This window comes from Quercus suber, unplaced genomic scaffold (assembly GCF_002906115.3).
Source record: "Quercus suber isolate HL8 unplaced genomic scaffold, Cork oak 2.0 scaffold_327, whole genome shotgun sequence".
NCBI lineage: Eukaryota > Viridiplantae > Streptophyta > Magnoliopsida > Fagales > Fagaceae > Quercus > Quercus suber.
This window is the reverse complement of record NW_027069780.1, coordinates 334679-358887: the sequence shown is the minus strand read 5'-3', so window position 1 is coordinate 358887 and position 24209 is coordinate 334679. Positions and strand designations below refer to the sequence as shown.

The 24209-nt window shown below is 35.7% G+C and overlaps 1 protein-coding gene across 1 annotated transcript; it reads left to right on the top strand.

The window, feature by feature from the left end:
- The first annotated feature begins 3140 nt into the window (after positions 1-3140).
- On the top strand, positions 3141-23517 carry LOC112039262 (nuclear pore complex protein NUP107). The gene is made up of 23 exons (XM_065783071.1): positions 3141-3414; positions 4379-4746; positions 5089-5158; positions 6432-6547; positions 8728-8759; positions 8891-9016; positions 10695-10853; positions 11223-11315; positions 11394-11561; positions 13386-13484; positions 14419-14654; positions 14753-14810; positions 15754-15842; positions 16282-16413; positions 17974-18096; positions 19783-19881; positions 19994-20182; positions 20586-20760; positions 20870-21026; positions 21186-21388; positions 22204-22345; positions 23050-23210; positions 23370-23517. The coding sequence occupies exons 1-23, from the start codon at positions 3329-3331 to the stop codon at positions 23493-23495; spliced, it is 3207 nt and encodes a 1068-aa protein (XP_065639143.1). The 5' UTR covers positions 3141-3328; the 3' UTR covers positions 23496-23517.
- Positions 23518-24209: the final 692 nt, after the last annotated feature.

Below are 24209 nucleotides of genomic sequence, written 5' to 3'. Positions count from 1 at the left end.
CATTTACAGAAACTCAGTCTAAAAGCTCAAACTTTGAATCTGAGTATCATGGATAACCTAAACCTGAAACAATAGATTATTCATGATAATCGAACATATTGAGGATAGAACCTGAAAGATTCAAAAGTGTCAATCATTGCTTGGTATAATAAATATATAGAATCAAAATTCATGGCTATGTGATAATAATTTATGGCAGTTTGCTTTACAATTTCTATGCTATAATAAATTCCATGATAATTGTATTGCCAATTATTTGAAGACAAAAAATCTCACCAAAGTGTACTAACAAGAACTTGTTTGGACTCGCCAAAGTCATTGAGGGAGTCACTATGCTATTTGTTGTGGAAATTGTGTGGGAACCTTTGTATGAGTTACCATAGGACTTATGGGACTTACATTCTGAGTTGCTGGGGGAGTCACTCTCATTTTTCCTTCGACAATGAGCAACATCATCACTAAAGAAATTTCCATAACGCCTCCCTAATCATGGAGGATCATCGATTGAATCATCAAAAACACATTCTAGGTCAAAATGGGGTTTTACCCATTTCTCACAAACTTTCTAGCAAAATGCCCCATATCTGAAACTATTTAGGGATATGCCCCTATTTTGAAACTCGATTGTTAGAAAATTGAGTTTCAATGTAAAACTCAATTTTTGGACAATTGAGTTATAGCGGAAAATAACTTTAAAAAAAAAAAAAAAATTGTGGAACTCGAGTTCCATTCAAAGAATATTCAAGTGGAACTCGAGTTCCGCAAAAATTCTTTTTTAGCTATTTTCCTCTATAACTCAATTTTCTAAAAATTGAGTTTCAAAACAGGAGCATATCCCTAAATAGTTTCAGACAAATGGCATTTTACTGGAAAGTTTGCCTGAAAGGAGTATTTTGCCATTTTGGCCACACATTCTAAATGGCATTTGACATGAAAAATTTTAAGACCTCAAAAGCTAATGTGGCAAAATTTTATGAGTTCAGCCAAAAATCATGCAAATTTTGAAGGAATTTATAGGTACCACCAAATAGAAAAACTTGAATTAAAAATTATCACACAACTAAACAGAATAGAATTTTTATAATAACATTTTTATAAAAACTAAAGGAAAAATCTCTTTAATTTTAGATTTTTTCAGTGAAGTAAATGATCAAAATAAGTCAGTTGATGGATTCATTATTAGTGTCTACTATTTCTAGTTTTCACTTTTCACCAATTGATGATTTTTGCATATTATAACAGCCTGAAAATTACCAAAAATTTTAACATTCTCCACACTGATATAGCTTCATTCCAACTGCAAATGATACCTTCTATGGATTATCTAGAATCACGTAAGAAACTATGTTTGCAAACTTTGGAGGTCATACAATCAGTTTAAAATTATCATTTTAAATGTAGAGAAGAAACAATTAAAGGGTGCTACTAAATTTGTGAGCTAAAGTAAAAAGTTCAGTCCAACACTTAGAGGAGAGTCCTAATAGTCTAACCATTATTGATTTTGAATATGAAGGAAACAATGTCAAAGGAATTCAAATTAAGATCATCCAAGGTAGTATTGACGTTTTCTCACAATATTATCATTGTAGTTAGTATATTTTTATCAAACAGATTTTTTTTTTTTTAATTTATAATTTTATAAAGTACACAATATAATCAAAAAACCAAAAAGAAAAAAAATTTAAACTCTTGCATGAGGTTAGTTTATATATAAATTAAAATATAATATATTGTATCATTTAAAATCAATTGGGCTTCATCTGTAGGATAAAATAAGAACTTAAATAACATCACGTGTTCTTCTAAAAAGATAAAAACTTNAAAAAAAAAAAAAAAAAAAAAAAAAAAAAAAAAAAAAAAAAAAAAAAAAAAAAGTGGAGAACTTTCGAATGGTGTTTAAGTGTCATTTGTGCTTAGAGAGTAAATTTGATATTTTTTGAAAGCTTTAGTAGTATCTAGGAATTTAGGGATTTTTTAGAAAATAACTACAAAACCCAAACAATATTATTAGTTAGGCAACGTTTCAAACATATTGCATTTCTAACAATTCGACTTCAGAGAAGTCGATTTTACTGTTCATATCTATTTTTTAGATAAAAAAATCGAGTTTTTTGTGGTCATTATTTATACATAGAAATCGACTTCGGTGGAGTCGTCTTCAATACAAAGAAAACGACTTCAGTGGAGTCGTTTTCTTTGTATTGAAAACGACTCCATTGAAGTCGATTTGCCGAAAAACCTAGTCCACTCCACACAACTTCTTTCTTCGTTCTGTAAAAACCCAGTCCTTACCGTGACTGACGAACGAACTCAGGCGCTTGGGTTTCTTGTCGACGAACCCAGGCGCCGATTCTGACCGACGAACCTAGCAACACCGACGAGCAAACGAAGGAACCCAGGCGCCGATTCACCAAACCTCGACGAGCAAATGTCTAACACGCTCGGATCGGATCAATGGAGGAGAAGAACATGCTCGTCGACGCCTGGGTTCGTTGGCGCCTGCGTTCGTTTGCTCGTCGGTGTTGCTGGGTTCGTTTGCTGGGTTCGCTGGGTTCTTCTGTGACGGCGCATGGGATCTTTCGGGTTCGCTGGGTTCGTTTGCTGGTTTTTTGGCTCATGGGATCTTCTGGGTTCGTCGGCGCATGGGGTTTTTTGGACAAAGAAAACAACTCCAGTGGAGTCGTTTTCTATGTATAAAAAATGACTACAAAAAACTCAATTTTTTTATCTAAAAAATAGATATGAACAGTAAAATCGATTCCTCTGAAGTCAAATTGTTAGAAATGCAATATGTTTGAAACGTTGCTTAACTAATAATATTGTTTGAGTTTTGTAGTTATTTTCTAAAAAATCCCAGGAATTTACCCAAACCTCAACTCAAGTAGCTTAAAATTTAAAATGTAATGAAATTAATAACATTTCCCTTATTATTATTTTTTTTACAAGACATTTTTTTTTTTAAGGGAAATATTAACAAATGTCTTAAGGATTAATTTTAAACTATTTAAAGAAATTTTTATTAAAAAAAAAATAATTATTTTAATAACTTTTATATCCTCAAGAAAATGGTATCAAACCATGATCAATAGCCCAATGCCGGTACCGCTTAATAATTACCTACGCAAATTTCAAAAGCAAAACGTTGCGCTTTGATCCAACCCCACGGTCATTTTTTACTTCTTCTCTTGGCTCTTTCAGTACCTATAGCTGTATGCCTAAACCAGGGCTTTACCTTTGTTTATAGAATTAGCTTTTCTAGGGTTTAAGCCTTGCTGAGCTCCAAGTCCAAAAGCTTCCGACCAAAAACGACGACGTATCGGAAGCAGAAATGGATGACGATATGGACATGGACACTTCTCCTAGCAACATGAACCCTAACGACCTCACTGTCAGAGAGCAGTACCGCCGTTACGGGTACACTTCACATTATCATATATCAATGCCTCCATTTTTCTTTGTTCTGAAAATATTTTTAGGGTTTGAAAGAGTTTAACAAATGCTTCTGGGATATATGAAGTTTTGCGTTATATATATATATATATATACATATACACACTTCAAAGTAGAAAAGGTGAAAGAGAATCATTCTAATGAAGTCCATGATTTTCCTCTTAATTTACTTATTGAGTTGTTGAAATTTAATTTTCATGCTCATTTGTGTCGATTGTTGCGATTCTTGAATGTACCCATTGATGCCAATTGACTTGGTACATGATATGCTATGTAGAAGACGAATGTGGCCAATTCCCAATTCATGGTAGTTTGAACACTTACCTATAGACATACATTTGTAGTTTTTAAAAGTTAAGTTACACACACACGCGGCCATGTGTATTTTTTTTAGAGTATGAGTGGAATGCCATTTCATGTTAAGTAAGTAGACTATGTTTTGGGCTTAAGAGCCTTGTAGCTCAACTGGCACCTCTTGATATTTCCAACGGAGACGTCCCGGGCTCAAATTCCCCCTCCTCCATTATAAGTATTGAATTGAAATAAAAATGTAACTTAGACTATATTTTTGGTTCACTTTTTTTAAACAGCTTCCTTTTGTTGAGAAAATTTAAATCAACTTGGAACTAATTTTAAGGTAGATGTTTGTGATAAGATTTGAAGTCAAGTACATGTAGCTTCTACTATTGCTCATTTTGAGAGTATTTGATTGCCTTTATAAGTAATGCCTTAATCGGCTTCTGTTTATATGTTATACTGTATTTTGAATTGGTATTGCATAGTGGTAAAATCTTGGTATTGGACCTTTCAAGTATATTTATTGGAAATCCAGATCTCATACTTATTTCACTTTGGAATTATTATTGTGTGAAATTAGATGTGCTTTCTGTTTTGTCTATACCAATATATAAAGATGTAATGTGTACAGGAAAAGGCACTCAGCTACAAGCATATCGCCCCTTCGAGAACGTTCAGCCTCAAAGTTCAGTGAATCCAGGCTATTGTATGATGGACAGAGTATCCATAGCCCAACTAATGCGGCCCTTTTTCTTGAAAATATTAAACAAGAGGCTGAGAGCATTGTTGCTGATCACTCAGAAGGAACACCTGCAAGGACACAATCTGCTTCTAAATGGAGATCGTCCATGGATGGTCATGGAATGACAGATATGGATACTGGTACTGATTCAGTTCGTTATTCGCTAAAAGCTTGTAAGCATGAGGATGACTCATTCACTGATGTTGGAGATACAACTTTTGCTCTATTTGCATCTCTACTTGATTCTGCTATTCAAGGTGCTTGAATTAACCTTTTTGTCCTATTTTGCAATACTCAAAATTATTCCAACATCACCTTTCTTTTAAATGATGCCTTCATAGTTCATTGAAATAATTTGTTATTGAATCTTTCTATTTTATTTGGCTGGTGACCTGGTTGTGGCAGGGATGAAATGGTTGTTCATTCAGAAAAGTGGTCTTGGCTTGAAATTCTGTTACTCGGGGAATATATATATATATTGTCACTGATCTCAAACTCCATCTCATTGTTATTGCTTTTGTTGAAATCTTGCAATAGTGCTAGACGTAGCATATTAACATTTTTCACGTCCTTACTTCTATAGTTAATTTTCTTTGCAGGTTTGATGCCTATTCCTGATCTGATACTAAGATTTGAGAGATCTTGCCGAAATGTTTCAGAGTCAATGAGGTTTGTCCTCTACTATTGATAATATTTATAAATAGATAGATATGTTTTTCAGTATGCAAATGCACATAGATTCACACGTGGCTCTATTTCATTTATCTATTTTCCATTATTTAATAGTGATAGATGCAATGACGCTGTAGTGGGTCTAAGTTTTTACTTTGCACCAGACTTAACTTCATTTTTAATATTAACTCTGTGATTCATTCTTTCTTCATTTGTTCAAGGATATGGTATAGAAGCAAATTTTTTATTAGTGAGAGATATTGATCCAGTCAGAATGTAACATCACAAGTGTCAAAAGGGGGGAAAAGAAAAAGAAGAAGATTCCATTTTCATCCAATTCAACAAAAAATATACATATAAAATGTAACATCACAGGTGGTAAAAGGGGAAAAGAAAACGAAGAAGATTCCAGTTTCAGTGAAATCTCATGACCGAAGCTTGTAGAGAAAGAAATAGGGTAAACAGTGAGCTTGGGAGCTTGGTGTTGTGTATTGGATTTTCTGTCCCTAACTCCCCCCCGAACCCGCACCCCCCCTTTCCCTTTTCTAAATATTCCCCAAAATTTTCTAACCCCACCCATTCCCTGTCCCCTCTCTACACCCCCTCCATACCAATTTTAAATATTCCCCAAAATTTTCTAACTGCACCCATTCCCTGTCCCCTCTCTATACCCCCTCCATACCAAACAAACTCTAAGGTTTGAGCATCCAAAATTGAATTTCCATGCAAATGAAATACTCTAATGTGTAATATTCACAAAGTGAAAGAGGATTATCTTTCTTCTTGGCTAAACTACCCCAAATTGGAGAAGCAAATTAATAGAGGAGAAGCCATTATTTTATATCCTGTCAATGATTGGGATGACCTTTATACTTAGTACGTAATAGATGCTTATCGATATATTAGTTTAAAAAATATGGTTCTGTGTGATTGCAACTTGATCTGGATATTGAACCAAGCAGGGTTGCCGTCGATCCCTACAACTGGTCTTGCTTCCTGGGGTTGAGTGTTTTAGCTTATGCTGTGGATGCCTGTGTTATGGAATTATTGTTGATCTCTGTAACTATTATGTGTAACAAAGGGTGATACTATAAAAAGATACTTGTTGGTCTAATTTGTGCTTCGCTTGGAGTCTTGGACTTTGCCATTCGAATTGTAGCAGCTGTGCAATTCAAAATCATTCATATTCTTTGTTCTTTCTGGTAGAATATAGGTAATATTTGTTTCTTTGGTGGCTGTTTGACTTCTTTTATGTGAATTTCCTCTATAGATATGGGTCCAATGTACAGCATCGGGTAGTAGAGGACAAATTGATGAGGCAGAAGGCTCGACTCCTGCTTGACGAGGCTGCTTCCTGGTCTCTTTTGTGGTACCTCTTTGGGAAAGGAAATAAATCTTTAACCTCTTCTACTTTTGATGCTTTGTGGATTCAGCTTGTTAGGATCTTTTTATAAACTGCTGGTAATGATGCATGGTTTTGATTTCTGTTCCAGATTAGCTACTGAAGTGCACCATTTCGGGATTATTCCTGAGACTCTTCTACTTTTGATGCTATTATTATTGGTATTGTTAAGCTAATTGTGAGAGAAATACATGCAAAGATTAACTAGTTTCAAAGTAATTTATTCAAGTTAACTTAATATCCTAGTGAAGTGCTATATAAAATACAAATTAAGTGAAGAGTTGTACTAAAGGGAAAAGAAAAGCAATTGTGGCATTCCTGTATATAAACAAGGTGGTTAGACTATATCTATAACTATGAACTTCCCGGAAGCTTCCTCAATAAAAAAAAGTGTCAACTCAATTTCCAAAGGTCAACAACCCTCACACGTGAACTGTTGTTTTAAGTCTTTATCATCTTTTTCTCTTCCTCTCTCTCTCAAGTCTTCTTTTCACAGAAGCTTGTTTCGCTGCTCTTGTTATTCAGGTAGCGTTTTGCCCCAAATTTCATCAATTTTTGTATTTTGGTTTACGATTTCTCTCTGGTCATCAATTTCTTTTACTGGTAGAAGTAAATTTATAAACTGCTGGTAATGATGCATGGTTTTGATTTCTGTTCCAGATTAGCTACTGAAGTGCACCATTTCGGGATTATTCCTGAGACTCTTCTACTTTTGATGCTATTATTATTGGTATTGTTAAGCTAATTGTGAGAGAAATACATGCAAAGATTAACTAGTTTCAAAGTAATTTATTCAAGTTAACTTAATATCCTAGTGAAGTGCTATATAAAATACAAATTAAGTGAAGAGTTGTACTAAAGGGAAAAGAAAAGCAATTGTGGCATTCCTGTATATAAACAAGGTGGTTAGACTATATCTATAACTATGAACTTCCCGGAAGCTTCCTCAATAAAAAAAAGTGTCAACTCAATTTCCAAAGGTCAACAACCCTCACACGTGAACTGTTGTTTTAAGTCTTTATCATCTTTTTCTCTTCCTCTCTCTCTCAAGTCTTCTTTTCACAGAAGCTTGTTTCGCTGCTCTTGTTATTCAGGTAGCGTTTTGCCCCAAATTTCATCAATTTTTGTATTTTGGTTTACGATTTCTCTCTGGTCATCAATTTCTTTTACTGGTAGAAGTAAACAGTAGATCGCAGCAGTGGGAAGAGCAATCAAGCCCAAGTATTGATTTCAGACCGGAACATGAATCTCACCTAGAATGCCAAAATCCTGCCTGGAACACCGTTTCAGGTTGGAATAGTCCAGAATTGAGGACGAGACAGAATTGGGGGGGGGGGGTCCTTTTGCACAGGTCCAAGCACCGGAATGGAACAGAATTCAAAACCTTGTAATGATGTGTATCATAAATATAACCTCCTGAGACTATTCCATTTGAATGATTAGCATCATTTAGGCAGTCCCCCACCTCTCTTAGTGTGTAACTTCTAGCACATATCTCTTTGAAATGGAAGAGATGAATTCTATGTACTCTATAGATGCCATGTATAAGCTCTGTGTTGCTATGTCGAGAGCTTTCATTTTGCTCTGTGTATGTATGTGTGTGTACCGTGTAGCCTAACTTATAAAAAAAATGAAGGGTGTGTGTAGCCTCACTTGGTTTCCTCACTGAAACAAAGAATAGGAAAGAGATCAAACATTTGTTAATGCTTTAAACTGTGTGATTTGTTAATTAATAAAATTATTTACTTTTAACATGCCTTCTTGTTGCCTTTTGCATTTAGGTTTTGATGACAAGGCCATTATTTATGGTGTAATTATTTTGTTGTACTATTTTTTTGGTTGTTGCCAATCTTATCCCACTGAGCTTTGGGTTTTCTTCTCTAACCACTGGATGCGTGCTACTTCATGGTGGCAGTTGTTCCTTAATATGCTTGGTGCCTTAACCATGATGCAAACACAGAAATATTGCTTTGTGGTCTCTTATACTGCTGCATTTTGTTAAAATCAAAATTGTTCTCCTTAACTTACACAACATGCCTTCTTGTTGCCTTTTGCATTTAGGTTTTGATGACAAGGCCATTTATGGTGTTATTGTTTTGTTGTACTTTTGTTTTGTCACTGAGCTATGGGTTTTCTGTGTGACGATTTTTGTTTCTTCTTGCAGTGTCGGAAGAACTCCCAAAAGAGCTAATCCTGGTGATGTATTTTTTCTAGCATGTGCTGCTTCATAGGAAAATAATATTTTAAATTTGCAAAGAAGAAATGTCTTTTATTTGATGTTTTGAAAGATGAGTTTATTCTCATTTAAATTGATTGATTTATGACAGTACCCCCAAACATCGCATTTGGAGGCATGCCAGTTTGTTGCAGAAGATCATACAGCACAATTATGTCTCCGAGTTGTTCAATGGCTTGAAGATTTGGCTTCCAAAGCACTTGACTTAGAAAGCAAGGTGATCAGTTTTATATCACTTCATGCTTAGAATGTTCAAGTGTGTTATTGTTAATTTTTTCTTTAGTGGTCTTGCCTGTTTATTCATAGGCCCTTTGATGGACAGTATTAATTGTCTTTCTTGTTGGCTGACTAATTTATCCTCGTCTCTTTTTACAAGCACTGCTGTTATTCTTAATGTTATTATTATCTTTTCCCCCCATTTTCTTCGTCTGGCCTGCTTCTGTTGCATATCAAGGTATTGCTATATTACATGCTGCATCTCTTGTATATCACCATTACTCAAAGACTCTTAAGTTAGAGTATAGATCACAGGACAAAATCCATTGGTTCCCTGTCATGTTTCTAGCTTTACTGATTTTATTAGCCCTCTCCTCCGTACATCTAGTGTTCCTTGAATTGGGGTAGACCTTTGAGCATGTTAAACATCTTAATTAAATCTTAAAGAAAATTTTACTGAAATTTAAGTTCATATGTTGGGTCACAGCGGAGAGGAGCCTTAAGAAGAGAATTTAGATTCAGAAATGGAGGATTTTCTGTTCTTCTCTCCCTTAACATGGTATCATGGGATAATGGCTTGTTTTTGCTATCTTTCTTGGGTATAGAGGCTATGGTTCTGTACATATATACATAAAAGGAGAGTACGCTTTTGTTTTCTTAATAAAATTTCCATTATAAAAAAGAAAAGGGAAAAAGAAAAGAGTATGCATATCAAGCTTAATAGTTGTACGGAGAAGCTGGGATGTTCGGTTTATTCGGAGACCAAATGATTGGGAAATGGGTGGGGTGGATGAATTCCTCCGTACCTTGGGCTCAAATTTACCTCCCACTGAGAATGGAGATTGTTTGCGTTGGAAGTTGACAAAGAATAGGGATTTTGATATCCGATCGTATTATAATAAGTTACGAAATCCCTTGCCCATTATATTTCCTTGAAAAGGTGTTTGGAAGGTTAAGGCTCCTCGGCGTGTCTCTTTCTTTGTATGGATTGCTGTATGGGATAAGATCTTTACAGGTGACAATCTGAGGGGTAGAGGGATGGATAGGGATGGATTTTGTTGACTGGTGCATTATGTGCCGTTGTAATGGGGAGACGTTGGATCATTTGCTTCTTCATTGTGGTAAGGCTTATCGGTTGGGGAGTTTGGTCTTTAGATCGTTTGGGATTTCATGGGTCTTGCCAAGATCGGTTGTGCATACGCTCTTTGGTTGGCGAAATTGGCTTGGAAAGCATTCATCTAGCATTTGGAATTTAGCTCCATTGTGCTTAATGTGGTGTCTTTGGAGGGAGCAGAATAGGAGGACGTTTGAGGACATGAAAAGTCCGGATGACCAGCTATTGGCCTCTTTCAGTGGCTCTCTGTTTGACTGGTCTAGAGCTTGGGGACTCACCTCTAGTGATTCTCTCCCTATGTTCCTTAGCTCTCTCCTTTGTAATTAGTATCTTTTCCTTTCTTTTTTCCTTTCTTGTGTTTCTTCTCTCTATGTATTTTTCTCTCTGCCTTATGCTTTTCTGCATAAGGTAGTGTTTTTTGAATATACTTCTTTATTACTTATAAAAAAAAAAAGCTTAACAGTTGTGGCATTGAATGACCTATATAAAAAAAAACAGTTGCAGCTTTGAATTTTTTAAGAGTACATTTTTTCGGTTTAACATGGCAATTAATCAATATTTGCAGGTGCGAGGATCTCATGTTGGTACCTATCTCCCTAGCTCTGGAGTTTGGCATCATACTCAACGGTATCTTAAGAAAGGAGCCTCCAATACAAACACTGTTCATCACTTGGATTTTGATGCTCCAACACGCGAACATGCTCATCAGCTACCTGATGATAAAGTACTCTTTATGTGATTGTCTTTTGAATTTCTATAAAGCCAATTTGCACTCTACACCACCATCTTTCTCCACTAGTTGCTTACATATAATTTTTAACTTGCTGTGCAATTGTTGAATTCCAATAGAAATATGTTTTAATGATACTGTAGAACCTGCATTAAAATTTACACAATAGCCCATATAGGTGTGATGCTATTGTAGGGCTCATGATAATGTTGAATTCCTGGTGTCAACTCCTCAGTAACATCAAAAATAGTCATTGTTAATAGATGTAGTTTTCATGAATTTGGAACTTTTAGAAAGTATTCACATGAGTCTGAGTGTCTATGTATTTCCTTAAACACATCAATAACATTTTTAGCTCAACAGAAACAAGACGAATCTCTTTTAGAAGATGTCTGGACCCTTTTACGGGCTGGAAGACTGGAGGAGGCATGTGATCTTTGCCGGTCTGCTGGACAGGTAAGCAATGTTCTGGATTTATTAGGTTATGGTTTATGTTTGTTGGTGCTGTTCTGATACATGCTAACATTTTGGAAGCCATGGAGAGCTGCAACATTATGCCCATTTGGAGGGTTGGACCTATTTCCTTCTGTTGAAGCCTTGGTGAAGAATGGAAAGAATAGAATTTTGCAAGCTATTGAACTGGAAAGTGGCCTAGGTCACCAATGGCGTCTTTGGAAATGGGCTTCCTATTGTGCATCAGAGGTAGGGTTGAGAGGGCCCCATCAGATAAATTTCTTGCGTTTTAACACCAAGTCCATACTTGTTTAATTCTGGTCTCTGCTCTATTTCTCTTCATATGGTTATATTTATGGCTCTAGTTTCTCTCAGAGGCAACATTTCCTGGCTTCTTTCTTGATGGTTTGAAATGGAACTACATAAATTTTTCTGGGAAAGCTGTTCAAAACACATTCTATCTTTTTTGTTTTTATGTTGCTTGGGGACTCACCTCTAGTGATTCTCTCCCTATGTTCCTTAGCTCTCTCCTTTGTAATTAGTATCTTTTCCTTTCTTTTTTCCTTTCTTGTGTTTCTTCTCTCTATGTATTTTTCTCTCTGCCTTATGCTTTTCTGCATAAGGTAGTGTTTTTTGAATATACTTCTTTATTACTTATAAAAAAAAAAAGCTTAACAGTTGTGGCATTGAATGACCTATATAAAAAAAAACAGTTGCAGCTTTGAATTTTTTAAGAGTACATTTTTTCGGTTTAACATGGCAATTAATCAATATTTGCAGGTGCGAGGATCTCATGTTGGTACCTATCTCCCTAGCTCTGGAGTTTGGCATCATACTCAACGGTATCTTAAGAAAGGAGCCTCCAATACAAACACTGTTCATCACTTGGATTTTGATGCTCCAACACGCGAACATGCTCATCAGCTACCTGATGATAAAGTACTCTTTATGTGATTGTCTTTTGAATTTCTATAAATCCAATTTGCACTCTACACCACCGTCTTTCTCCACTAGTTGCTTACATATAATTTTTAACTTGCTGTGCAATTGTTGAATTCCAATAGAAATATGTTTTAATGATACTGTAGAACCTGCATTAAAATTTACACAATAGCCCATATAGGTGTGATGCTATTGTAGGGCTCATGATAATGTTGAATTCCTGGTGTCAACTCCTCAGTAACATCAAAAATAGTCATTGTTAATAGATGTAGTTTTCATGAATTTGGAACTTTTAGAAAGTATTCACATGAGTCTGAGTGTCTATGTATTTCCTTAAACACATCAATAACATTTTTAGCTCAACAGAAACAAGACGAATCTCTTTTAGAAGATGTCTGGACCCTTTTACGGGCTGGAAGACTGGAGGAGGCATGTGATCTTTGCCGGTCTGCTGGACAGGTAAGCAATGTTCTGGATTTATTAGGTTATGGTTTATGTTTGTTGGTGCTGTTCTGATACATGCTAACATTTTGGAAGCCATGGAGAGCTGCAACATTATGCCCATTTGGAGGGTTGGACCTATTTCCTTCTGTTGAAGCCTTGGTGAAGAATGGAAAGAATAGAATTTTGCAAGCTATTGAACTGGAAAGTGGCCTAGGTCACCAATGGCGTCTTTGGAAATGGGCTTCCTATTGTGCATCAGAGGTAGGGTTGAGAGGGCCCCATCAGATAAATTTCTTGCGTTTTAACACCAAGTCCATACTTGTTTAATTCTGGTCTCTGCTCTATTTCTCTTCATATGGTTATATTTATGGCTCTAGTTTCTCTCAGAGGCAACATTTCCTGGCTTCTTTCTTGATGGTTTGAAATGGAACTACATAAATTTTTCTGGGAAAGCTGTTCAAAACACATTCTATCTTTTTTGTTTTTATGTTGAGACCCATGTCCTTAAATAGATTTTATAGGTGGCCCATGCCCTGAAATAGATTCTATAGGTTCTTAGCTTAATAAGTTTAGCACTTGTATGTTCTATTCTGTTCGTGTATTGTGTGGATCAGCAATTAATGCACATGGTGTATACAACTTCTATAAGCTAATGGATCTTTGCTTTTCTACCTTTATTTTCTGAAGAAAATTGCTGAGCAAGATGGTGGGAAATATGAAGCAGCTGTATATGCAGCCCAATGTAGCAACTTAATTCGCATGCTTCCCATCTGCACAGACTGGGAGGTATTTTCTTCCCCCCTAATTATATCTCAAGATCTTCTTTTAAATGCATTTATGTTTATGCATTTTAATAGGTTTTCTTCTTATGGTTGTGTGTGTGCAAGTACATGCATGCTTGTGTTTAGTAACAGTCAGCAGCTTGTTCATGTTTTCTGTTCATTGTTCCAAATTTTCTGCATTGATACGTGATGTGTGTCTGGCCCTATTTCCTCAGACGCTATAGGAAGCAATTCAAATGGATAAGACTTCAGGAGTGTCAAGCTTATTTATGTAATTTTGAATAGTGGATACAAAATAGTATTATTCCTTTCTTAAATTAACATTCTCCATTACATCATATCATTTTAGTTTTCGCTGTATGAAATAATTTAGATCTATGATTTGATGTGATTTGCTACTTCAGATTAGTTGATGGAAGAACTGAGAAAGAAGATTTTGCAAAATGCTACTGCCTAAGTACTTGCAGTATAACTTTAACACTGAATTTCTTTATTGTTGCAACATGCATTTCATGACATGCATTGAAATGTGTCAATGTACAAGAATGGATGGTTACTGTTAAATTATGATTCATATAGAATAGTGGGTTGTCATGGCTCTAGGAGAGACAATTGTTCAGCTGTAAGCCTGTAATAGGTGCCCAAATCTGTTTGTTTAAAAAAATTACAGACACGCGAATTTCAATGTGGTCTGCCTTTGCTAAATTTTTTATGATACAAATTTCACCAATTTAAGAATCTAGTGCTTTCTTAACATTGTGAGACATTAGTTTTAAGTTTTGACATTTGCTATGTATCTTGTTGCTTTGATTTTAAGGTTGTTGGCATGCATTACTTTTAAAGTTTCTGATCATTAATCTTTAATTTCTGCTCTTTTCTTATATGACTTCTTTCGATGCTGGTTGCTGTTGAAATTTGTTACTCATTGCATTTTGCAGTCAGCATGCTGGGCAATGTCAAAGTCATGTCTAGATGTTCAAGTGGATTTAGAACTAGCTCGTCTACCACCTGGGAGAATGGATCAAATTAACAGTTTTGGAGATGTAATTGATGGAAGTTCTGGACATAGTGATGGCACCGTTCAGCCTTCAGGTGGGCCAGAAAATTGGCCAGTTCAAGTTCTGAACCAGCAGCCACGACAACTTCCAGCTCTTCTTCAAAAACTCCATTCAACGTATATTGCAGTTTTCATTCAAATATTATAGTCCTTTCTCTGCAGTGTTGTTTAGTATGTTGAATCTTTTTTCTTTTTTTTAATATCTTCTTGATTAGGGAAACGGTACATGAAAGTGTTGCTCGAGCTTGCAAGGAGCAGCAACGCCAAATTGAGGTATTTCTGAAAAAAAGAGTGTTAGTTTATTTAGCTGTTGGATTTCCATCTGTCCAAGATAGTTTTGCAACTGAAAAGTGTCTAGCACAATTTATTTTAAATGACCTGCAGCTGGGTAGACTTGGACAACTGTTTATTAGATTGCAGCACAGAGATATATAGGGATGTACTGCCTGCTGAAGTTATTTCCTCATTAATTTTCCTTAACTTCAACTGAAGTAGCTCTCAAATTAAACCTCCCCACAAAGGAAAAAAAAAATAATAACAAGGAAAGAAAAGAAAATTCTTGTTGTCTCCTTGAGCAAACATGCATTTACACGCAAGTGGTAACTAAAGCAAAACAAAAGATTTACAGTTGACATCTTCATCAGGACTTTACTTAAGTGAATAGAAGAAATGCCAATGGAAGAGTTGAAGGATTCTTCTCAAGCACTTATTACAGCCTAATTTGGATGCGATCTGTCTAGCAGATCTTTAGTTCTTATTATTGCCCTATATAATATTATAGTTTGATGGCAATTTGTGTAAGATATATCCAAGAGAATTCTTTTATGTGGTTAGAATATGTGTCTTTCTTCACCTCTTTGCATATTGAAGATTACACTAAACATAACGGGGCCTTAATTGGAAGTTGCAACTACACAGGGTTGGCTGTAATAAGGAAAATGAAAAATTGTCTAAAATCTACCTTTTCTTTTAATTTTTCTGAAAGTAACTATGCATGGCTCATTTTACATGGAAGCAAGCATTGGTCTTTCCCCTTCCCTGCCTTGGGGCTCTGAATTTCAATTTTATTCTAGATGTTTGTATATTAGGTAGGCCCTTTGTAATGCTATTTTACTTATTCAAAGGAAGAGAAAAATTTTCTTTCCTCAGTGTTTTTTTTTTTCCTGTTTGATTTAAATTTATTTGCCGTGTTCTTTAACCAAACGATGCTTCACAGATGATTCTAATGTTAGGGGATATACCGCGCCTGCTGGACCTTATATGGTCATGGATAGCACCTTCAGAAGATGATCAAGATGTCTTTCGGTAATACCATGTCATTGGCCTTCATATGTTTGCTAGATTTGTGTTGAGATGAATTTGGGAATGTCCCATTAGTTGTGCCCTTGACCTCTCTTTTATGTTGAACTTCCAAATTTTCTTGACTACTTGTATGGCTACTTACTGATAATGGTATGGTCTGGTTTCATTAATATCCACTGGAAAGTCATATCAATTTATAACAAAAAGAAGGTGAAGTATTTGAAAGCAATTGATGATCATCATTTTATTATGTTAAAATCGATCAGTTTTGGTGATTTCCGTCACCTGAGGTGGTCCTCTGAGTTAATTTCTGTATTGATTCATTAATGGACCATATTTATGGTGTCTGTGTGTGGGGGAACAAATATTGTGCTAAAAAAATATTTGTAGATCTGCCTGTTTAGAATTTTGGTTGACCAATGAGTATTGTGGTTTCTGTCAGGCCCCATGGAGATCCTCAAATGATTCGATTTGGTGCACATATAGTGCTTGTACTAAGATATTTACTTGCTGATGAAATGAAGGATACTTTCAGAGAGAAAATAATGAGTGTTGGTGATCTCATTCTACACATGTAAGTAGTTTAAATTTATGGTTCCTAATAAATTTTGTTATGTTGACATTTATATAACTAATGATTAATATGTTTTGGTGAATTTCATGAGTATTATGCCATTGTAATCTAGCTCAAGTTGACTGTCCCCCCCTTGTAAAAGTAAGGTAGAGAATGGGTTGTGGGTTCAAGTCCTATTGGGTGCGTACCTTACTGATAATCAAAGCATAATGATGTAGGCCTGTAACTAGGGAGCAGATAACCACTAAATAGTTTTCTTTTTTGGGTGTGTACTGTGCAGCAAGACAATATTAGCTTACATAGTATGACATTTGCAAAGTCCTCACTACTCAGTTATGAAAGCAGCCCAACTTCCCTTCCTCCCCCCCCCCCCCCCTCTTTTTTTAATAAATAATAAGTTTTATTGATATAAAAAAAGGGACACCCTAGTACGCAGGAAGTGTACAGGGATCAACAAATCAAGTAAAAAAATTACAAGAATCAATAAAATCAAGAATAGAAGAGAATGATTGGTTTTGCAAAGCAAACAACCAATCCAATAAAGTTCTAAAGAAAAATAACTTGAGGTCTGATATGGATCTCTCATTATCTTCAGAACACCTACCGTTTCTTTCCCTCCAAAGAGACCACATTAACAAATGGGGAACAATTATCTATATATGACCATTTCGATGACGACCAAACAGCCTTGCCAGCAAGTAAGGAGCCCCACAATTGACTTTGGCATAACCCAACTTACTCCAAATAAACCCAAAACCATAGACCACAAATCCATAGCAACCAGACAATGAAGGAAAAGATGGTCAACTGATTAACCGTTACACCTGCACATATAACACCAATCCAATATCCAAACCTTTCTTTTTTGTAAATTGTCAATTGTCAAACATTTTCCCAAAGCAACAATCCAAACAAAGAAAGCCACTCGAGAAGGGATCTTCTGCTTCCAAATGCTTTTCCAAGGGAAACAAAAATCATTAGTGCCCACAAGAAGAATGTAATAATCATTAACCATAAACCCCTTTATTTTATCTGGTTTCCAGCTCATTTTATCCTCCCCAAACCCCCTCACAGAAGAGCCATATATGGTATCTATGAAGTTTGACATAGCCTCCAATTCCCGATCATGAACACCCCTAAAGAAACTTACATTTCAATAAAGGAACCCATTTGTGAACTTCATAAGCTCAGCCACACTTGCCTCCTTATCTCAGAAAATTCTAAACAATTCAACATAGCTAACAGCAAGAGGTGTCTCCCCACACCATCGGTCTTGCCAAAACTTCACCCTCAACCCATCACCAATATCATACAGAATATAACTTCCCTTCCCACCTTTTGTTGGCAAAAAAATCAAGTTGACCATGTAATCATTCTGGGATTGCAGCTTCTAGGCTTAGTTCTTTTTCATTGGCTGTACATCTCTCAGCTTTTCTTGTTCTTTGATCAGAGTGTTGTATCCTAAACAGTGAAGGATGAATGGTTATTACTTATTATGTTTACAGTGATGCACAATTTTGCTCTATTGTTCATTGATACAATTGGCTAATATGGTTTAAGGTATGCGATGTTTCTGTTTTCAAAGCAACATGAGGAGTTAGTGGGTATATATGCTTCTCAGCTTGCACGTCACCGTTGTGTTGACCTGTTTGTGCACATGATGGAACTAAGGCTGAACAGCAGGTAAAACAACTTCTTATTCAGGTTATGTTTCTCATGTCTTTGTTCTACTACTCAGTTTATTGGTTTTAAAGTATATGATCATGGCATGGGGATTTGAATTTACAGATGCATTATATCTTTGTGATGAGATATTCTAGATTCAAGGATATTATTTTGAATTCTGTCATCTGTTTGTTTCTAAAGGGTGGGGATGTGCAGTTTTAGTTTCCCCTTCAACTCACTACTTGTGTGTTCCTAGGGAATCTTCACAACCCTACATTAATGGTTAAGCATGAGATTAGAGATATCAAATGCTACTGATGCTTGTCAAGAATGTTTTCTATCTGGGCATATTGGGATTTTTTTTTTCCCCGTGGGGCTGGGCGATTGTGGAATAGCTAGTCTCTCTTATTCCTATGAACAATTTCTTTGGAATTACAACTGTTGTTCACTATGTGCTCCTTTTCTCTACTTCTCAAATAAGATTTTTTTTCCCTTCTGATTTTTAGATATGTAAACAATAGATTTAAAACACATTAATGTCAACAAACCTTAAGAGAAGATTTCATGCTGTCTATTCATCCCAATTTTGTAGGAAATAAGCTATATGTATAAAATGAATGAATCAAGATTGTCTTCCATAGATAATGTTCCGAGGTGACTCCTTTGAGTCTTTGACAGTTGGGCATAATGCAGTCTATGAGCTGTTAGTTATATGTGTGTGTGTGTGTGTGTGTGATTGTGTGTATTTTTGTGATAAGAAATCTTTATTGATATGGAAAATAACGGCAGCGGTCAGTACACAGGAACTATACTAGTAGTGCAGCAAAATTAAAGAAAATTACAGAAATCAATAATATATTTTCTTCCCATATACTTTTATGTCTGCAGAAATTTAGTTCCCATTTATCTGTATAATTATAAACTAAGAAATAATTCTTGTGATGGCCATTCTGTATAATCACAAACTGTGAGAGGAAATGCATGTGGAAAGCTGGTTTAGTTTTATGTCACTTTCAATTCGTACGTTTTTATTTTTTGTGAAAAATATTGTTCTCATCCATAGAAAATAGAGAATTATGGCGAGTACAAATTAATAATAAGATTTGGTGTTAACCAGTTTTCTCAACTAAATACCTTAGCTGACTGGATTGCAAATTGCCAACCAGTGTAAGGGCAGTGGGTCTGGATGCCAACTCTTTTTCATTTTCTCTTTTCTTTTTTGGCGAGAGAGAAAGAGAGGGGGGGTTTAAAAAGTTGATTTGGTTTATTCGTGGCTAAATCATAAATTTGTAGCTAATACAAACTAACAAACACCCTCACCACGTGAGAGGAGGGAGGGATCATCTCCAGGTGTCACTGTGCACAATCCTTTATTAGTGTTGTTCTTGTGGAATATGCAAATGATTGAGTGGTCTAAGAATGAATGACTGTTTCCTCTGTTCAGTTAGTATCGAAATTGCACTAAAATAAATTTACTTGGCAATAATTGTTATATATTTTTTTAAGAGATCATATATGGTGCATATCAAAGTACAATAGATTTTAATGAATTAACTGAAGATATTGCTGCACGAATAAAAGATATCCATTTTGCAATGACTAGGATTATCATCTTATTACTGTATAGTTGCAATGTTAATTTTTTGCTGTTTATATTTTTTTTGGTGTTGATGTGTTATATTATGGTTTTTGGCCTGCCAACAGTGTTCATGTCAAATATAAGATCTTCCTTTCTGCTATGGAGTACTTACCATTTTCTTCCGGGGACGATTCAAAAGGAAGTTTTGAGGAAATTATTGAGAGGTATGTGTATCTCTTCTTCAATATGTTCTTATATATCTCAGGCAGAAAGAATGGAAATTATGTTATTTTCATATTAAGTTTGTCGGCTTTGTAATTATCTGTTTAAACACAGGATTTTGTCAAGATCCCGGGAGCTCAAAGTTGGTAAATACGATAAGTTATCAGATGTACTAGAGCAGCACCGGCTTCAGAGTCTTCAAAAAGCTATGGTTATCCAATGGCTCTGCTTTACACCCCCCTCGACAATCACTGATGTTAAGGATGTTAGCACAAAACTTCTTCTGCAAGCACTGATACATAGGTAAATTTTTACAAATATAGCTGTACTGTATTATAATTTTCTCTTTTTTCTGATGAGTGAAAGGGTAAGGCCCCAGCACACATGTAACAAAAAGCAAATAATAGCTATAAGACAGGATTCCATAGATAATCAACATTGGTTCTGCACACAGCTGATTCCTCATGAATCATGTACTTTTCTTTTCTTATTCTAGAAGATAGGTTTTCCTTTCTATTCTTCACCTAGTTCTTGCTGGTTTGACATTATAGCTTTATAATTTAACTCTTCTTATGATGTCTAATTTTTCACATCCAAATTTCACGGGTCTCTCTCTCATGCATGATTGTTAAATTTAATTGCCACTTTTGTTGTTGTCTGTGTTGTTTTTCATTCTTCTGAAATCTAACCTTTGCTTTTTCTACAGTAATATATTATATAGGGAGTTTGCTCTGATTTCTATGTGGAGAGTGCCAGCAATGCCCATAGGTGCACACAAGTTACTTGGTTTTCTTGCTGAACCTTTGAAGCAGCTTTCAGAACATCAAGATAACTTTGAGGCTTTTAATGTTTCTGATAATCTAAGAGAGTTCCAAGATTGGGTATGCCTCATTCTGCATACCTATTTGGTTACTTTTTCCAACTTGCTTTTGTGTTATTTCCAGCTTGATATTTATACTTCCCATATTAATATATATTTTCATTAAATAGAGTGAGTATTACTCCTGTGATGCGACCTATCGCAATTGGCTCAAAATTGAGTTGGAGAATTCAGAGGTTTCTTCCATTGAACTCTCATTGGAAGAAAAACAAAGAGCCATTTCAGCAGCCAAAGAGACACTGGATTCTTCTCTATTACTGCTACTAAGTAAGTTGCGTTGACTATCATTTTACATATGCAAAAAGCAGAGACTGACCATGTTGGGATTCTCTAGTATGTTTCTTATGGTATAATTTTCATTGAGAATGGTGGATTTAGGCTCATCATATTACTCTGGATTATAATTGATTCATCTACTTTCTCTAGGAAAAGAGAATCCTTGGTTGGCTGCATCTGAAGATCCTATTTATACGTCAGAGGAACCTTTATTTCTAGAATTGCATGCCACAGCGATGCTCTGCCTACCTTCTGGTGAATGTATGTCTCCAGATGCTACAGTGTGCACTACTTTAACGAGTGCCCTTTACTCTTCAGTGACTGAGGATGTTGTGTTAAATCGGCAGCTAATGGTATGCTTATTGAGCCTTAGTTTTCTGATTATTATTTTTTTAATAATTAAGGCCGTATTGGTACAAGCATGCTTCCTTCAGTCTTCATGCAGAGGCTTATTTTGCCAAATGAATCAACTACTAAGATTATCTTTAGTTGCTCATAGGTTTTACTGGCCAAAGGCAAGTCCAAAGGGCTCTTATTTAGAAAGGTTCCCTGCATTATCAAAAAGAAAATGACTGAGGAAAAAGATCAGCCTTGAGTGTGAAGTCCATTCTGGCTTTAGATATTAAATTAATTAAGAAATATGAATAACTTAATTTTGATTTCTTTTTATTTTTTATTGAGTCAATTACTTTACCAAGTTAAACCTTTAAAAGATGGCAAGGGGGCGTACCAATGACCAAAAATGAACACTGGAGCCCTAGTATAGGCTTAATTGTGGTCCAAGTTCTTCTTAACCTCATTCTGCCCTTTGAAAGATGTTAAATCTGGAGTAATGCTGAATTACTCACCAATTATACTCTTTAAGGATTGCAGTAGTCGTGGTTCATTGAAAAAAAAAAAGATGTGATCCTTATCTTGTCTTATATCACAAATGAAATTTAGTAACTTGATTATTGCTACACTTCACTTGATATTTACAGAAATTAAACCCAAGAATCTGGTCCTGGACCCAGTATATCTCAACTTGGAATTTGTAATCCATATAAGCTTACATGTCACAAAAATCCATATTGGACTTCGGAAATTAGTTTTTCATGCATCAAAATCCTTATTTAATTCCCCTCTTTGACATATTTGCCTTTTGTCATATTCTGAAAATTTTGGACAGGTGAATGTGTCTGTATCAGCAAGGGACAATTACTGCATTGAGGTTGTCCTTCGCTGCTTGGCAGTTGCAGGTGATGGAAATGGGCCACATGAGCTGAATGATGGTGGTATACTTGGTACTATTATGGCTGCTGGCTTCAAAGGTAAGTGACATAATCATAGCTACAGTTTTAGTAAAGCACCGTGGGTTGCAGTTTGGTTGGATTGCATTGTAATGATGAAACAAGTATTTGATTAATCTTGTGTGGTTTTGTTGCCAATTCTCAAATTTCATGTGTTCAAATTAAGAGAATGTAGGTATATAACCACAAATTAAAATTTAAGAAATTCTAATCTGAGATGTTTGAAGGGGATAGCATGTTTGAAGGGGATAACTTGGATAGTTTCATCCTTAACTTCACCTTTTCAATTACTAAATTAGGCGTAAGAGAAGTGAAACAGTTCTCCAAAGTGGCATTAATTAATGCAGTACTGATTGAATTTGTTAAATATTAGCTCTGATACCATGTTAAATGGACAATATTATCAAACACAATGTGTTATACCATGTTGTGTATGTCAGAGTGGATGCGGAAGATGAAGCATAGAATAGGAACACTGAGAACACGAGGGTTACGTGGTTCAGCCTTGACGGCCTACATCCACGGAGGAATACCTTAAGGGCTACATCTTTATTGTATAAGAGTGTAGTACAATAACTTATGTTACAACGAACCCTAACATAAGTATATATAGGCGAGTAAACCTTAGACTACTAGTACAAGTAGGAATGGGCTTGGGCCTATTACATTGGGCTAATATATGTCTAATATATATCTCTAACAGAATTGATTATTACTTAATGCAGGTGAGCTTCTTCGATTTCAAGCAGGGGTTACAATGGAGATCTCCCGTTTAGACGCTTGGTATTCAAGCAAAGATGGTTCTATAGAAGGCCCTGCTGCATATATCGTGCGTGGTCTTTGTCGTAGGTGCTGTCTTCCTGAAGTCATTCTTCGGTGCATGCAGGTAAGCCTCTCCCTCTGAATAATTTCTTACTCTCTCTGTCTTTTAAATTATTTAATCTTAATACAGTGGATTCCTTGCACTATCTTTGTTCATGTAGGCTTCTCTTTCAAATTCCCATGTATCAGCAACTTTTAGTGGTGATTTTTGTCTCATTTGCAGGTCTCAGTTTCACTTATGGAGTCTGGCAATCCACCTGAAAGCCATGATGAATTGATTGAACTAGTTGCTTGCCCTGAAACTGGGTTTCTTCATTTGTTTAGCCAGCAACAATTGCAGGTAAGCTAATAAATAGTTTTCCATACTTGTGCACAGAAAAATTGTTTGCCGCATGCTTGAGCCTTTAATCTTGATGAGCATTGTCTGTGGGTCGTTTACTAGTTATTAAACCTTTTCTCCCACTAACTCTTGGGATAGACTGTTCCCTCTAAGGGAGCATAACACTTGGAGGGTTTTTTTTTTTTTTTTTTTATTACTCTGGATTATAATTGATTCATCTACTTTCTCTAGGAAAAGAGAATCCTTGGTTGGCTGCATCTGAAGATCCTATTTATACGTCAGAGGAACCTTTATTTCTAGAATTGCATGCCACAGCGATGCTCTGCCTACCTTCTGGTGAATGTATGTCTCCAGATGCTACAGTGTGCACTACTTTAACGAGTGCCCTTTACTCTTCAGTGACTGAGGATGTTGTGTTAAATCGGCAGCTAATGGTATGCTTATTGAGCCTTAGTTTTCTGATTATTATTTTTTTAATAATTAAGGCCGTATTGGTACAAGCATGCTTCCTTCAGTCTTCATGCAGAGGCTTATTTTGCCAAATGAATCAACTACTAAGATTATCTTTAGTTGCTCATAGGTTTTACTGGCCAAAGGCAAGTCCAAAGGGCTCTTATTTAGAAAGGTTCCCTGCATTATCAAAAAGAAAATGACTGAGGAAAAAGATCAGCCTTGAGTGTGAAGTCCATTCTGGCTTTAGATATTAAATTAATTAAGAAATAT